Here is an 18,139-nt window from a genome sequence, read left to right on the forward strand (position 1 = left end):
CATTTCCTTTTTGTTCATCACCGATGGGAGGTTTAAACTGAAAAACCTGTTGAGCATTAACATGTTGGAAAGAAAAAAAAGCTGAGGCTATAGACTGATTGACTGGCCTATTTATCACAGTGGCTCTGACAGTGATGGTGATGAGGATGATGATGAGGAGGAGTCGGACAGTGATGATGAAGCAAAAGTGGAGTGTGATATCCCTGACACGCCACATTTCTTCTACATGTATTATTGTAAATGGCGCTATCATAACAGAAATGGCTCCATGGTACATCAGTTGCTGTCTGCTTTTGTCCCACTGACACCACAGTGGTGACAGCATTGGGTCTACTCCTTTAAATGCGCCTTTGCGCATAGCCTTCACCACAACTGCATCAGTGCTGGCTGGGTTGCTTAGCAACTGGACAGCACAGAGATCCCTGAAGAAAACCTCCTCCTCTGTATAAAACACAAGCTTGTGTGATTCTTGAATTGTGATGTGTGCGTTTGCAAATTCCAATAAGGATGTTTATGTTTCAAATTTAAAAAAAAGCGATTGGTTCGTGATAAGGAATAAAAATAAATAAAAAGAATGCGCGTGTTCATGTTGTGTGTGCGCGCAACAGCGTGTGTATAGGTGCGTGTCTCTCTCTCTGTGTGCGTGTTCCAAAATTATGGCAAAGTGGAAGAAATGCATAAAAACGCACCGGCACACACTCCCAGCATCCTAATAGGTTTCAGAGAGAATAGGCAGACAATTCAGTGCATGAACAGGCTGTCGCTAAGGAATTCACCTTAGGTGTCCCCCCTTCTCCCCCCCAGTAGGACATCATTTTAATTTCAACTAAAAAAAAAAAAAAAAATCAAAAATCGAAAGGAGACAAGAGACGAGATTTCCTCATCATGTCCCCTCGGACTGTTGAATATCTGTCATTTGTTCAGTGTTTCGAGGAGGAGATGCGCGGAGCACATTAACGTGTTGAAACGCCATTTAACGTTGGACAGCGGAGGCAAGTGGACTTTTCAAATAGCCTCTTTGCATCTTTGATATGAAATCTGACGCTGTGATACATGCATTGGCGTATAAGGGGCCATCCATATTTCTCGGCATCTAATTTTTTTCACCAGAGGAGTGATATAGCCTGCTCTGACGTCTGCATCAGATATTACCCAGTGCTTTTTCAATGTGCATTTTCCCCTCAGTGACTTTGCGCTGATCTACATCATCAGCAGCAGCAGCAACGGGAGAAAAAAAAGGGAATGAAGATTTCATTTTTCTTTTTTTTAAACTCACCGCTCCCCTTCAGCCGACCAGCGTTTCCAGCTCAAACAAATATCTTTTAACAACATCACGTTGTGGAATAGTCTGGCGCCAGAGGATCGCTGGAACCATGCCTCTTCTGCAGATTTGGACTGGGAAATTTCATCCACCAATTTGATCATCAAGAGGCTGCTGCTCAGTCATTCATGCCAGTGTTTGTTTTTTTAAGGGGAAGAATACTTGTCATCACTTTTAAAAGTATTGTGTATGCTGTCTTTGAGCAAGATGTCTGATCTTCTGGTGTTGGTCGAGGGGCTCTGTGACCTGCACGGATTTCCATAGCCGGGGAAAACAGCGGGGGCCAATTACGAGATTTTTTAAATCAAGAACCCTATTTTAATGAAGACATCGCATGCGTAGATGTAGGCTAGTTCATTCGACATTTTTAAAAGGCAATTATTTTTTAATTGCCAGCTTTTACTTTGTGCATTTTCTGGAGGACCACTGGACTGGTTGGATTATAGAAACTATATATAAGGATTTGTGGAGATGTTGGGTCGTCAAGAAGATAAATTATGTGGAATTTTCTCTGCTCTGGCGGCTTTGTCCTTCTTCTGCTTTGTTCAAAGGTAAGAAAACGTCGCTTGGGAAGAAAAACCTTTCACACCAATAGACGTGATTACCGGTCAATAAAAGGCTGAGATGTGGCAAATCGCATTAACGGGGTACCCAGGCCTACTTATTAGGGGCATTGCTGCCGATATATGCTCTATTAGACAGTGCTGTGGCGCGCGAGCGTAAAAACATGCGCGTGCATGGCATCAAGCCTATTGTGAAACGTAACCTACTCCCGATATCAAAATGGGGATAAACATATGTGTACTTTCTGTTTATCCCACACCTCAGTAGTCTATAGTTGTATTGACAATTATTAGCTGATAGGATCAATCAGCCAGCAATCGATTGATTACTCCAGGATAAGCAGCTATAGATGTATGAGTCTACAGTGCTGTAGCCACTCTGTCTGACAGTCTACTTATTCTATTCATCCGTATAAACGCAAAGCAATATTCCTATTCGTATCATCTTCTTAATTGCCAATTTTATTGACCGGAACCAAATCAATTAAAATCGAAAAATAATCCCAGCAGGTCATCATCTGCTGTTGCTTTCAAGACAGGACACAGGATGTTAAGATTTAACGTTTCAATAAATAAGATCTTAGAAATGTTTACAGTATGAATAACTGCAGGAGCCTTCATGGACATCATCACAGCCCCAATCTCCAGATCAATTCCTTTATTGTTTCGGTGTTAAAGGCACTGATACATATCCCTTGTGGCCTACTCCTTTTCCTTGGCTGCAGTAACCTACAGCCTCTGTTATGAGATTTAGGTGCTCAGTGAGAAGTGGGTCGCTCTTTCTTGACATTTTGATCCCATTATATTATAACCAGGAATAACAAATAAAAGGGGCGTAATCTTGTATGTATTGTTATTCCTCTCATAATGATGCTCTCAGGTGTCAAACCCACAAGTCCTGTTCCCGGCCAGCTTGATGAACAGCTGCACTACCTATGAGCTAATTGAACAGTGCTTCCCTGACTGAGCCGAGGGCTAGTGCTCCTATCAGGGGAGCAATTTTAACCCACTACCACCCCCTCCTCCCCCCCACACACACACGCTTGTTCCACACCCTCCCCCGTAACAAGGAACCTCAGCTGGAGAGCCGGTCTCGGTCAGGTGATGCAGGTCATGGCACCAATGTTATAAGTGTCAGTCAGACTAGTGCGGACTATACGTTCCTCCTGGGGATAGTCTGTCTCCAGTCCAGGCTCAGACCAGCCTGTGCCTCTGACAGAATGATGGGAGGCTGCGCTGTAACACAGAGATTATTTAAATACATGCTGAGCAGCTACCTGATACAGAAACCCAAAAGACTGGCATTATTACTTAAAATTCCTTCTTTTTTTGAAGGACAGACATCAATAAAATGCTTGACAGGTGCATCATCACCACCACAGCCCCTCTACTGATTAAATGGGAGGGGCAAATGCAGACACAAGGCACATTTTGAACCTTCCCCATGATAAAAAAAAAACAGTCAACATGCTTTTAATATACACTGTATGGACAAAAGTATTCGGACGCCTGACCATTAAACCAACAGGGACTGCAATGACATTATATTCAAATACATAAACTTTAAAATGGAGTTTCTCCCCTTTTTGCACCTAAAAAAAGCTTCCACTCTTCTTGGAAGGCTTTCCACAAGATTTCGGAGTGTTACTGTGTGAATTGGTGCCCATTCATTCTGTAGAGCATTTATGAGGTTAGGCACTGATGTTGGATGCGAAGGCCTGGCTCACAATCTCCGTTCCAGTTAATCCCAAAGGTGCTCAATGGGGTTGAGGTCAGGGCTCTGTGCGGGCCATTCAAGTTCTTCCACACTGAACTCATCAAACCATGTCTTTATGGACCTTGCTTTGTGCGCTAGGGCACAGTCCTGTTGGAACAGAAAAGGGCCTAACCCAAACTGTTGCCACAAAGTGGAAGCAAAGCATTGTCCAAAATGTCTTGTTTTGTCAAAGCATTAACATAGCCCTTCACTGGAGATAAGAAGCTAGCCCAAACCCTGAAAAACAGCCCCATAGCATTTTCCTTCCTCCACCAAACTTTTACGCACTATGAGCCTTCGTTGATCCCGCTCTGTGATTTTACGTGGTCTTCTGCTTCGTGGCTGAGATGCTTTTGTTCCTAAATGCTTCCACTTTCTAATAATATAACTTACATTTGTCCGTGGAATATCCAGCAGGAATGAAATATCCCAAACCGTCTTATTTCAGAGGTAGCATCCTATCACAGTACCACGCTTGAAGTCACTGTGCTCTTCAGAACGACCCATTTCGCATCACAAATGTTTTCAAATGGAGACTGCATGGCCTGGCACTTGACTTTATACACCTGTGGCAAGGGGTCTGATTAAAACAACTGAATCCAGTAATTAACAGGTGTGGCCAAATACTTTTGTCCATATAGTGTATTTGTCCAACGACTGACTGCAGCATACAAAAAAATACATCTTAATCTTTTCAGTGTGAATGTTCTGACTGTAAGGTTGTGAGAATGCAAAATGAAAACTGACTAAAACTAAGAATGATATAGGCGAAATGTGAGGAATTAATGATTAGTTCAAAGAAATTAGGATGCAACGATACATGTATGTGTTGTTTAAAGTCCTCTTTTCCTTTGTCAAAGCCTTACCACATTGCCATACAGAGGTTTCCTCCTCAAAGGTGGCATTAATGTCAGTAATGTTGAGACAGAGTGTATGTTCAGTAATAACCTATCGTACAGTACCGTAGATGTGCTTTAGAGAAACAAAAAAATATCATTTTCAAAAGTATGAGACATGTGTTTGCTGCCCTGCTACTTAAAATGGCTCTTATACACTTGTGGTTTCTTCCTTCAGCTCTTCCACTGGAAGCACCGGAATGTCTGTGGCCAAGACCACCGTGGACAAGTTGCTGAAGGGATATGACATCCGTTTAAGGCCTGATTTTGGAGGTACGTTTTGCGGCTACATCTGTTTTGGTGGTTTCTGTTGTCGCGGGTATGTGCATGCCAACGTGTATGCACCATAATATTCACTAGTCATTCCTCTGAAATCTGTCAAAGAGTGGCCCTGTGGCAAAATATAGGGAATGGCTTTGATGTGACTGCTACCATGTCATTACTATGCATCTATTCACATATCGAAGATGGCTGCTCCTCGAGAAGTAGGGCACACACGAAGAAGAGCAGTCAAACACTATGCTTTTTAAGACCAGGAATAGTGAATGTATTGATTTTTTAATTATTTTCTGATTGGAGATGTTTTATGGCCTCTTTGTGTTGCATAGCAGTGTTTCTGGGCGTTTGATTTGCAGATTAGGGAAAACACTTTTGCCCCATTAGCTTTTATTGGAAATTGGGCATCTTTTATATCCGCTCTTTAGAGTAATGGTTATTTTGATAATTGCTGAAAAAATAGAAGGCGTGGGGGACAAGTCATTAGTGTATGTCATTCGAGTTGATTGTTTTACTGAAACAAAAAAATTCTCGACCCATTTTGTTTTACTGAAACTAAAAAATTATCTTTTGATGTGACCATATGTATAGTGTTCAAATGTTTTTTCTTCTCTTGCCATTTCTGTCTGACTGTCGTTTGGGAGCTGCTGTGACGAACATAATTTCCCTGCAGGGATTAATTAAGTATTTCTATCTATTTCTATCTATCTATCTATTCTATCTAACCACAGTAGATGGTTAGCAAGATAAAACTGTTTGGGCTTTTGAACAGCCTGTTGCTCATAATGATCAGGCTGCTTCAATGTAAAATTAAAGGTTTGGAATAGAACAATGTTGCAAAGTTAAGTACCTACAATACATAGGATGGATTTTAAACAGGACGTTTCCTGTTTCATCCCTCTGACATTAGCATCTGGGGCCCGGTCGGCACAAGGCCACTCACTGAAGACGTCATAACTCAAAGCTGACTGACAGCCACAGTGATGGCTCTAATTGAATACAGTATGATTGTACCTCTTTTTTTAGCACCAGTTTTATTGTTCCTGCTGTAGACATGCATTCAAAAACTTTGTACTCACAAAAGCTTCTTCCAAAAACATAAAACAGCCAGCCAGATTTGCTCCAGCTCCATTTTTCCATGGCCAAAAATATAGAGTATTAGGAAATATATCAACATGCTGACAAACCCCATGCTTGCAAATGCATGACCATCCCTTGTTTAGTCATTATTAAATAAAATCTTAAGTCAGAAATGATAGAAGAATGATACAGTAGATATCTTTTTTTAAATAGGCTGCAGGCAGCCGCTTGTCAGTCATGCGACGACATCACACTTGATGAGAATGAGAGCAAGCAGTGAAAAACATATAGCAGGTGCGCCTCCTCATATAACCTTCCTCTGGTTGGGTGCACTGCCAAAAACAGATGCTCTGATGAAGGCTTATGTGCCAAAATGCGTTAGTCTGATGTTAGCCATTGTAAAAATATGTTATAGTTGAGGTTACGTCTTCGTTCAGTGTTTTGGAGTGCTGCCATTTCAGAGTTGTTTCATAGATTTCAGTGGAAGGAAATGAAAGCAAGCAGGAAAGAAATGTCTCATTCACAACTGTTTCAGACAGTTGAATCAACAGGATAGTACTCGACAGTGGTTATGAACATTTAACATTAAGGAATTTTCAATTTGCTGCCAATTTCAGTTTGGGAAGCCATCCACTTGCTTCTAAAACAAATGTAAACATTACTTTGCCCCACTAAAGGCATGTCAAGTAGCGCCTTCATGACACTTGGCATCAATTCTAAATTACTTAAAGTAAGACTTCTTTACTCAAACTTTATTGTCCTCCTCACTGGAAAAACAGTGTTGCCACTGGTGTTCTACAAGCAGATTAAACAACCAAATGTTGGCAGTAACTGTTTATATTTTGTGGCACCTTTTTTGTTGATACACATTTGACCATCCTTAAATAAGAATGTTTTATCCATATATATAAAAAATAAACGACTGTTTTTCCACAAATCATGAAACAGTACCACTTTGTACTGTATCAATTACATGACAAGCAAAAATGTGAGAAATCAGAAAGCAAATTGTTGTTATTCTGATACTAATTTAATTTTTTTTGTATTAAAGTACATGATCATTGGCTGTTGCCCACTATTGACTTGCAGCCTGGGAATGCACTGGAGTGGGTAGAGCAAGTTTTAAAGAGCATCCCAGGCAGAGAGTAGCTGTGCTTTACCCTCAGGCCAGGGAGCTGTAGTCCATCATGTCTTGATATTTCCAACATCAGTCAGCTACTTCTGTCGTGACACAACTGCTGACGACCTTCAGCTCTCGAGATTCAACAAAGAGGGTTTTAATTTGGCACAATGCTGGACACTGACTTTGGCTCTTAACAGGCCGGCCAGCACTCATATTTGAAATAAAAACTGACTCAAAGGAAAAGAGACACTGTGGTTTGAATGGTCAGAAAGGCGTTGGCCAAGACTGATGCCACAGAATTCCAATAATATGTTGTGGCCGTATCACCAGTATATGCAGATGAAAAGCTCTACAGTCACTCTATTCAGACCTTGCCCTCGTCTGCCCCTTGGTCTGTGAGCCAAATTGGAATTTAAGAAATGGTTCACAGACCCAAATGGCAGCTTTCCCAGCGTTCACGATCTTGTAGAGGAAGTGAATTGTATTTGTTTTTTAATTGTAGTCATTATTAATATTTTTTATTTGCAGAAAACTTGGCTTTGTGGCATTTTCTCCAACTAATGCATCAGTTGCAAATGGTGTATATATCTCTTCCCTTTAATTATCTGCTTGCTTGGATTATATGAAACTTCCTAACAAATTGCCCATGGTAACAGAGCTGAATCATAGACCACAACCCCAAGGTAACCTGAATGATGCATCACGGACATTCAAATTCAGTAAGGTGAGCAGAGCATTGCAGACCCAACAGAGAAAGCATCACTGTTCAAGGGTAGCATTAATGGCCTTTTTTTCAGACTCATTTGAGTTATGAAACTGTACATTTTAAAGTCATAGGTCAGCGGTGGGAAAAGTATTCAGATCTCTTACTGAAGTAAAAGTACTAATACCATACTGTTAAATGACTCCACTACAAGTAAAAGTCCTGCATTCGAAACGGACTGATGTAAAGTACAAAAGTATCAGCATCAAAATGTACTTAAAGTATCAAAAATGAAAGTAGTTGTTATGCAGAATGGACCCACTCAGATTGTTTTATATATTCCAAATATATTCTTAGATTATTATTATTGATGCATTTATTTAAAGGACTCATTTTAACTTCTTAATACTGTTATGATATTTAATAAAATAAAATAAAAAATAAAAAAGTCTAATCACTTTATATGTATCATGTTTTTATGTTAACTCTCAACCTGAAAAGTAACTAAAGCTGTCAGCTAAATGTAGTGGAGTAAAAAGTACAATATTTGCCTCTAAAACGTAGCGGAATAGAAGTATAAAGTTACATAAAATTGAAATACTCAAGTAAAGTACAGTACTTGAGTTAATGTACTTAGTAACAGTCCACCACTGACTGTGTTGTTCATCAACATGACTTCTTTGTCTTTCAATTCCACTTTTGGAACTTGGCACTTGAAAATCCAATTGATAAGAATTCTTTGCAAAAAATGAAACCAGTTACCAGTATGTACATAATTGCTACCTTTTTTTTTATGTTCCATTCTTTTCTTTTCTTTTCAGGAAAAAAGATAAAACAAATTTTAGTTGCAGTTTGTGTGTCTGTTACACATCCTCACACACCAATGTCTCTTGTTTTCTAGCTTTCACGAAATAAGAAATGGCCATATGCTTTTTTTTTTTTTAATTCCTAGTTACGCAAATGATAAATGGGATGTGTGAGGATGTGGTAGGATAATGTGGTAATGTGGGCCTATTTTGGAGTGTCAATTGATATGTCTGGGGAGCTAAAGCTTTTTGGGAGTATAGAGGGTACAGATATTAGAACAGTTGGGACATTGCTAATGTGGATTACAGATGAGGTTAAAAAGAGCTACTAGGTGTTTCTTGCGTGGGTGATATTCCATATGAGTAACTGGCCTATGAATGAATGATGATGTGAAGCTTTAGAAGTCCAGTTTCAAAGTTCACAGATATTCCTGTAAATGAAGCCAGTTTGATGCCTATATTGTGGCAGTTACAACAGTTATTGGAGCATTGTTTTTGATGACATGCCCTGATGGAGGCTGCTCTGAAGGGTTAATCATGGCATACAGTACAGTGCCTTACCTTCCCTGACTTTCTGGAAAGCTCTTGAGCGTTCATAATGACCTGTAATAACTGCAAAAAATACGGGGAATATTCATGAGTTAAATAGTTTGAATGTTTGGGGTCATTGTATTTGAGACTGATCTGAGGCAGCGTTATGCATCATCAGGATTGGCTCACAGAGATCTGACTGAAGTACAGCACTATGACCAAAGATACTGTAAAGTTTTAAGATGGAGCTGGGTACCCTCAGTGGTTTTAAATTGAGGAAGCACTTCGATCAAGAACCAACCTAATACTTTTACAAGTCCAGCTTGTATTTCATGCCATGAGGGGAAAAGTATAAGAAGCATTGGAGCATTTCTACAGACTGAAGCTCATTCTTCCAGTGCATCTTTCCAATAGTCCTAAAAGAAAACAATGACACTATCATTAAAAGGTACAAGCATGTGTTTTGATACAACCACCTAGTGTGAAAGTGGCCAATTGTGTGCCATGGACAGCCAGCAGCTTGCAGGTTTTCCAGCCAACCAAAGAATTATCTCACTGATTAGTACCCTTCAGATGCAGAAGGAAGGAACTCATCGGTGAAGTCACCTGCTGAGGTAATCAGTGGGCCCTCCATTGCACATGTTTGGCCTCTCCTGGACTAGCTATAGTGACCTCCAACCTGAGCATTTTCCAGCAATAGTTTAGACATAGGAAAGAAGAAGCCCTTACCCTGCCCCATGTGTCCCATCTTGGCACAAAACAGTTTTACAGAATACAGATCATGGAGAAGACACATGAGGATCCTTTGGGTGCCTCTTGGTTGAAAAGCTGTGCTCAATTGTATGTTTGATGCCCCAACATAGACAAGTAGATAGAGAACAAAGCCAATCAAAGATTTGTTCAACCACCTGCTTACATGGCTTTGTCAGGCCATTCAAAGGGCAGGTAGATTGATGGCCCCATCACAACATAGTGTTTGCAGTCTGCTCAATACTGCAGTGACAGTCAATGGGACAACATTTACCTGTGACCTTTATGGTGAGTTCATGAAACAACATGGGATTGGTCATATGAGTACAGCCTCTTTTTTTTTTTTACCCTGTCCTTAATGGTTAAGCATAGCAAGTGGTTTACTATGAAAAGGTTACGAAGTGGGACCAAGACATGTTTGTCTTGTTTTCTGCACTGTCTCACACCACACATGACTGTAAGCTACTAGATGCTCGCAGTTATCCAAAGAGGCGGAATGCCAGATGGCCGACTCTGGTTTTTGGGGACCAGAATGGTTGTATGTCCCAGTGACTGATCACAAACCATGGAAGAGATTTATGGGATCATTTGGGTGCCTCTTGGTTGAAAAGCTGTGCCCAATTGTATATCTACTTTCCTGACACAGACACGGATGTAGAGAACAAGGCCAATTGAGAAATGGTTCAACCACCTCTTTTCATGCCTTAGCCAGTCAGTTCAAAGGGCAGATGTTCCTCATCTGTCCCTGAAATTGTGTATGCTCTCTCAAAGTAGATTGATAGCCCCATCACAACAAAGTGTTTGCAGTCCATGGCCTGCTCAATACTGCAGTGACAGGCAAGGGAACGACATCCACCTGTGACCTTTTTTTTGTTATTTCATGAAACAGAATGGCATTTGTTATGTGAGTGCGGCTCCTTCCCAGCCTCCCCTTATTGTTTGAGCAGAGAAAGCAGATCAGACAGTGAAGGAGGACTTTAGAATATTACGAGGGACCAGGACACTTACAAGTCATTTCCTGTATCTGTGTCACGGGGGTTTCACCACTGCCCTGCTCCTTTAGGACACTAGACCGATTCTTTTGCCCCAGAGTCCCCTAAGTAAATATTGGATCCATTATTTATTTTTTTACAAGACACGTACCACTCTTCTGCAGATTCTGTCACTAAAATGGCATTTAGTGACAAATACAAAAATAAAATATTTACTTTGTTCAAGATCTGCTTCACTCTCAGCAACACAGTTTTAACAACCGGCAACACATATAGCGTAATATTAAAGGGTCGGAGGAGAATGAGACTGTGCTGACTTCAAAGACAGTAGTATATACCATTTCATACCACTGGTGCAACTTGTAATGCATCATCTTTTGTTATGTAGTACCTTTGGCCTTGCCAGAAATATGTACTGTATGCTGCAACAGTATATGTAGAGATAGATAGATGGATTGCAAATTAAAGCATCCTGTAGCAGCATGCAAACATACATTGAACATACAATATACATACATTAAAATTAAACTTAACCTTTAAGACAGTAGCCATAATTTAACCTAAGATAAGCCCAGGGAAATTAAACATTTGCAGGAAATTAAATTATGTGCTGATAAATTAAGCATGTGCAGAGACATTTAAATATGTGCAAAGGAATTAAAATATTTGTAGAGAAATTAAATATTTGCAAAGATGTCCAGAAAAAAGTGCAACACAGAGAAATAAATTGTCTGTTTTGAACACATGTGATTAATCATGCTAAATTAATTTCAGTGCAACCATATCTCACTTTTTTACGACTTTTCTTATTCACACAAAAACATGTACAGTCCTCCAAGAATGCTTGAGACATTATATGTCTCAAATATAAACGGTTATTTCTCTGTCGAGTTGTTTGCCACTGCAAAATCGCCACAAATGCAAATACTGCCTTTCCAGGACATTACAGCCGCCTGAAATGCATTGCAAGGTTTCTCTGACACATGACCTCAACACATCCAGTACAGGGTTGCACGGTGGGACATTATGCTGTATGATGAAGTGGTTTTCATAAAAGTGATGACCCATAAAATGTATCTGAATACATTTATTAAGTAGAGTAATGAAATACATGACCTAGCTAAATCAGTTTCATAAGAGGCCCATTTAATTATTAACCAGTCTCTCAATACATTTACACATATGGTGTAACCTTGTAGTCGACGATTATTTGAATCATTTTTATAAATCACAACAGAATGTTTTATGGCTGTTCATACGCTGATTTGTCACGTATGCTGAACATTTCAATCACGCCTAACAGTATTATAGCCTGTATCCTGATATTTCAGTTCCTACTTCAAACAAATTGTGAATTTATTCTACCTACTGTACAAAGTCTTGTCTTCTCTGCTTATTACCTTGATGTGCATAAATAGACTCCTGGAATACTTGTTGTTCCACCCAATCAGCATGGGTAGAATAAATAAAAATACTGCCTGTAGCCAATAAATTACCAATCAATAAATGGTCGTTACAATAAAGTCTACACCTTTTACTTACACCGCTTAATTTAGCCACTTGCTGTATGGTCACATGTTTGTCTTCATCTGCATGTGTGTGTCCTTATGCACCAGAGTAATGGGCGGTGCCAAGTAGGGTTTGCACTGTCGGTCAGAAAAAAAGGGCAGGCTGACCTGACATTCTGTCGCCATTATTGATTAGCACATGGGGACTAGAATCATGTAGAGCAATGGGTCACCAGTGTGCTAAATTGGTTTGGGTTCTAGTGAGGAAAAACATCATTGTATCGATCTCTATATTAAAGAAAGATAAAAAAACAAATGTGACATCCAGGCCGTTGGAGGAGATAAGAGGACCCAGCTCAGTTTTCACCACGGTCACACATTTGTCCTTCTGGAGGAAATATTTCAAATCAAGCTGTCATCGTCACGGGAATGGGTTTTATGATCTCAGCTTCCACCATTAACAAAGCATGAAGGGTGACATATCATAAATGCTGTGAACATGCCATTCTTCCTGCTGAGTGTGAACCAAGTGCAGGACATGTCTGGACTACCAAGTACCAAATTTGTTCAAATTTGAATTTACACTCCAGCATTTAATAGATACATAGGTACTGTACAAGTGTCATGTAGGTTCTTTTTTTTTGGACAAGTAGACTATTTAGTATAATTCAGTATAAGGCATGCCAAAATATGTGTTTGAATACAAGCGCTAATCATGAAGAGCACGGAGTGAAGTTAAAAGCCCCCACCCACTGAATATACTTGACAAATGTCCAGGGGGCGTTCTGAGGCAAGCACTTTTGAAATGGTGACTTTGGGATGAGCTTGTAGTCATAGAGAGAATGTATTTTTAAATGACCACCCTGATGAAAGGCTGTGCTGTAGCATACCAGACAGCTAAAGTCATTCAATAGTATATTGATGTAAACAAAACAAAATACATACAAGATATAACAAATACTCCTTTTGGACATAAAGGCACCACATGAATCTAATTAGAATTAAAATAAATGAAAACCATTATTTAATAGAGCCCAACAGATAAACTGGATGACCAATTATATTTGGCTGATATTGGTCTATAAATGGCATATTGGTATTCTTTGTTTCTAGCATATGTGTCGTCCTATATGCGCCTGTATGAAACCTTTTTTATACAATCTATAATGCAGGAAAAAGATGCTTTGGGTGATTTGTAAATGGTGTTATTTATTTTTATTTATTCTTAAGTTAAATGGTCAGCAATTGATACTGACACAAAACATAACATATAATAATGTTAAATATTGTCATATTGGTTGCAAAATTGGTGCACAATCCACATAATAAGGTCTATTTTTATTCCAGCTCAAAAATGTTCAATATCAGCCACCATAACGGCTGAAAATTGGTATCAGTCTCAGAAATCGCATATCAGTCAGGCTCTATTTTTTGACATCATTAAATGGGATGTGGTTCATTGAAAGTGTGGGCATTTTTTCCCTCCAGATCAATGTACAGTATTTACCACAGTGTTTAATGTGATTACAGAAAACTGCGAGTTGCACCACATACAACATTATAGGGGAAATCACTCAGCAACGGGCTCAAAGCTCTTCACTGATTGCACTACTCATTCATCTTCTTCTCTTCATTACATGGAAAAGCCAGAAAAAAAGCTAAGTTGGCTGGTTGGGTAGGGCTTTAATGCTAACTAGGTAATCTGCTAGATGGAGATTGGATTACTGTTCATGTGCATGTAGTCTTAAATGTGTGATAAACAGAAGTTCACATATAGTGCATATCCTGCTCTAGAGTTTAGAAAGTATTTGCATTGTATGTTCAGTATTGCGCTGTTTCATACTATTCAGCTTCTTTGCAGTGGTTGTTGATTATGTCAGCATTTACATTGTCTTTCTCTCCTTTCTATACTGAACATGGAAAATAATTTAGATTATCAGCACAAATACAGTTCTCTGATGCTTTCCTAAGCTACTCTCCTTCCTTACTTTGTCCTTGTCGGGTGTAATAAACAGTGATACTGGCTTAGTGTGTATGAAATGGTATTCTGTCAGTTGTGCAGCAGAGAGAAAATGAATTTCGCAGAGCATACTGTAGATGTGCATAAACAGGATGACAAAGAAACTGGAGAGCCAGTAAATGTCTAACAGAAGGTGCTGTACCGGGGTAATTTATGAAGTGTTGTCAATTGTTGTAGATGGCCTTGCAGATTTTAGAAATCCATGTGACTGCTCAAAATTGCCAGTGATGATTGTTTTGGATGACTTCAAGCAGAGGGCTTCTTGGGTGCATCTGGAGATACAAAATGTTTCTGTACATAATGAAAGTACCTCTAAGGCAAATAGGACAAAAAAGAATATCTCCTGTCCTTGGACTGTAATGTCACAAATGAAATACAATTGACCGTTCGCAAAACCCCGGACGCTCCTCGTCCAATTTTAGCCTTAGCAACCGTTACTAAGAGAAGAAGGTCCGTCAAGATTTGAGCTCTGAGCAGCAAGGTAAAAAGGGTGTGCATATGGGATTTTTAAATCTGACACCAGTTACCCTAAGAGTTTAGCAGGAGGAGTTGTTTTTTCCCCTTTTTCCAAACTCAAAAAGCAAGGGGAGCATTGCTGGCTGTGGATTAAACAGTGTGGGAGAGCCCACTCCCAACTTAATATCACAAAGATCAACAGACACAAATGTCTGCTCCAAGTTGAGCTGCTAGCTAGCTAACATGAGCTAACTAAAGATTGTCTAGCTGTTAGATGAGATAACCCAGACCGGATTTAACAGCTATGGTTCCTCTCAACTAGTATTATTACCACTACTAGTGCAGAACAAGTCCAACAAACTAATGTTAATGACACCATGTGTAAAATTAGCACACTAAACTAGCTAGCAATGTTGCTAGGAGCTTAACATAATACAGGGCTGTGCAGTGCTAATAGCTAGCGTCACTGTATCCCACATCGGCCAGGTATTGGCTAACATTCTATTAAAATTTAACATTTACATCATACATAAATGATCATGTTGTGTTTCCAGTTAATAAAGTGTTGTGAAACTAGTGTCTAAATTCATATCTTCAAAACGTATATCGTCTTAACCATGTACGTTAGCTTCAGGTTTACCAGAGTCAGCAAAAGGACGCTATTGACGGTGAATTAGCCTAGCGCTGTCGTTGTCATGGATTGGTCACTTTCATCTCCTTCCTGTAAAACAACGGGGGCTGCTGATTTTTTGGGGGGAAATAGGCCTATCCCTGTTATCAACACATCCGGTCTGGTTCCATATTTATTCAGTCCTTCACAATGAGTCACAGTAGAGTAAAGATACAGATGTAGCCTATAGCACATGCTACATCAGACTGTGCTATGGAGGATTTACCATCTGGGCACCAGGGACATCTTATTTTTCATGTTTTCTAGAGTGCAGCCTACAGATTAGGTGTTTGTTACTGTAGTTACATACCAATGATAGAGATTTTGTGGATTGTGCTAGTTAAGCATGAACTCTTGTAGCACCATTGCTATAAGCAAAAAATGTTAATGTACAGCCCTGTACTGTATATATCAATGCTGAAAATGACATCCCAAAAGGCCATTATGAAGCTATTTTAATCTTTGTAGCATTTTGTGAATGGGCAGCCTACCTTGCGGAGGTATTACTCCAAAAACACTTGTTACAACAATGATGGTCGGGCATCCCGGTGGCACACCTGGTAGAGAGCATACCATAGAGGCCTTATCCTCGGACTCAGAACCCTTTCCCGCATGTCTTCCCCTCTGTCTCCCCCTTTCACCCAGTCTCTCTCAATATCAATAAAGCTGTAAAAATGGCCAAAGAAAAATCTTTAAAAAAAAAAAAAAATAGTGCCGGTCTGCTCCAGGGCTACTGACGGTCCTGGAAGCTTATGGGGTATAGCAACAGTAACTAAGGAGGCGGAGCTTTTGTGACCGGTCAATTATTTTAATTGAGAGTCCAAATTTGAAAATTCAGTATACCCACAAAGTACTGTGCACTGTCAATCCAGCCTCTTCAGGGGTCAGGGGTTGCAACATAACACCAATCTGATTATTCTGGGGGGGTCGTGTCTCAAAAAGGTTGAGAACCACCGCTGTGGATCAACACATTGGACATTGACATAAATCAAAACCTAAAAAAATAAAAGTCATAAAACAAGACATTCTGCAAATAAGCAATGAGTGGACAAGAAACAGGAACATATTATGACAAGTGCTGATGCTGTTTATGGGCAAGAATCTTGCAATACAAGGGTTCAATGTATCAACCTATATTGCTATACTGTAAGTTTACTGCCCTTGTGTCAGCTAACCTCTACAAGTCCTCCAATGAACATACAGGGCATGGCTTTTCTTGTATTTTAATGAAGGCTTGATGAATTGAATGAGTGAATGAATGAATGAATGGTAAAACTGAAACAATACAGAAATAAAACATACTCATTATACAGATTTGAACACCTTCATTAAGCATATGCATTATATGATTACACATGATACTTACAGACATGTATTTTCCAAGGCAAAAGCTCATTAAAATATATGTCTTCTGTAACACGTGTCTGATACTATCTTTCTCGTCTGCATGTGGGCATTCTGTCTGACAATAAATCTTTGCATGTAAACTAGACATGGGACATAATATCTTGATCATCATGTGTTGTATTAATATTTTCTTATACCATTACAAAGTTCAGCCTTAATTAAATACCATGCAGATAAAACACCTCTTTAAGACCATAACACAAGAACAAAATGTAGAATTTAAATGTTGTTAAACTATTGAATTACAGTATATTAAACTGTAGCATTGGAAGGTATGTTGCTTCCATAGCTGCTCATATTGCTAAAGTCATATTTCTTCACAACAGGATGGCTGTCTGTCAGGGCTCCATTATGACTGAACTAAGTATTTATCACAATGCACTGTAAAGGAATTTGACATGAGCCTTTAATGGTTCCAAGTGAAGGAGCATTAGCGTATACTTTGCAGTTTAATGATCATGAACATTAAAAGCATCGATAGGTGCCAGGAGCACAGGGATGTGAGAGCTTGACTCTATCTGCACGGCAGCTTGTGGCCATAACTGTAAGCACCTGATCCCAGGCTATAGGCGGCATTCATTTTACCACTCTGATGCAGCTCGGTGCCAGTTCATCCTGCAGCCGTGTCATCAAAGTATGGTCACCTGTTCCCGTCTGCCATACAGCCTGGGTTTTACTGATCTCATTTCCCATTGACCCAAATGAGTCCCAGCTGCAGCTTGATCTTGTTTGTAATGGAAAAGCAGTAAATGTAGCCATGAAACTCCAGATCAGTTGCAGTGAGACTGGTGAGTAGAATAGACACTTAACTGACCGAATATGAAAGGGAGATCCTGGCTATATGAGTAAAAAGACTTTATATTCTGTTTCTAATTCACTATACTGCATGTAATGCAATTGATCTTAGCCTATTATTTTCGTCCTAAGAGATAACGGACTAAATGCTCTTTACATACTGTATACATGCAGCTATTTACACAAATCACTTCCCACATGATTTTTTTTTTACCCTCTGTGAACGTGACCGCTGATTGATGCGTGCAGGACATTAGCTGCAACCTGCATTTTGGCAGCCGCAGCCATTAAGTTATATAGGATGGCAGTCGTTCTTTTAAGACCAGTGGACATTTTTGCAATACCGAGGACAATCTCTTAGTCTGTGTGCTGCCACATGTCAAATGGTGGGCTGTTTTGCATACGGGCTGATAGCACAGGCTGTCGTAACTCAGTCTCAAAGTAATGCCTATTCAGCGCAAAACAGGAGTGTGTTGTCAGAATCCC

The 18,139-nt window shown here is 39.7% G+C and overlaps 1 protein-coding gene across 2 annotated transcripts in view; it reads left to right on the forward strand.

Annotated features, from left to right (window-relative positions):
- Positions 1-847: 847 nt before the first annotated feature.
- The window catches only part of gabrb4 (gamma-aminobutyric acid type A receptor subunit beta4), a 57,870-nt gene continuing 40,578 nt past the window's right edge, over positions 848-18,139 (forward strand). For both annotated transcript variants that reach the window (XM_059351562.1, XM_059351563.1), the window contains exons 1-2: positions 848-1,872; positions 4,715-4,809. In XM_059351562.1, coding sequence (XP_059207545.1) covers positions 1,793-1,872; positions 4,715-4,809 — 175 coding nt within the window. In that variant the 5' untranslated portion in view covers positions 848-1,792. The remainder of the gene's footprint in view (positions 1,873-4,714; positions 4,810-18,139) is intronic.

Source organism: Centropristis striata, chromosome 15 (genome assembly GCF_030273125.1).
Source record: "Centropristis striata isolate RG_2023a ecotype Rhode Island chromosome 15, C.striata_1.0, whole genome shotgun sequence".
Lineage (NCBI taxonomy): Eukaryota > Metazoa > Chordata > Actinopteri > Perciformes > Serranidae > Centropristis > Centropristis striata.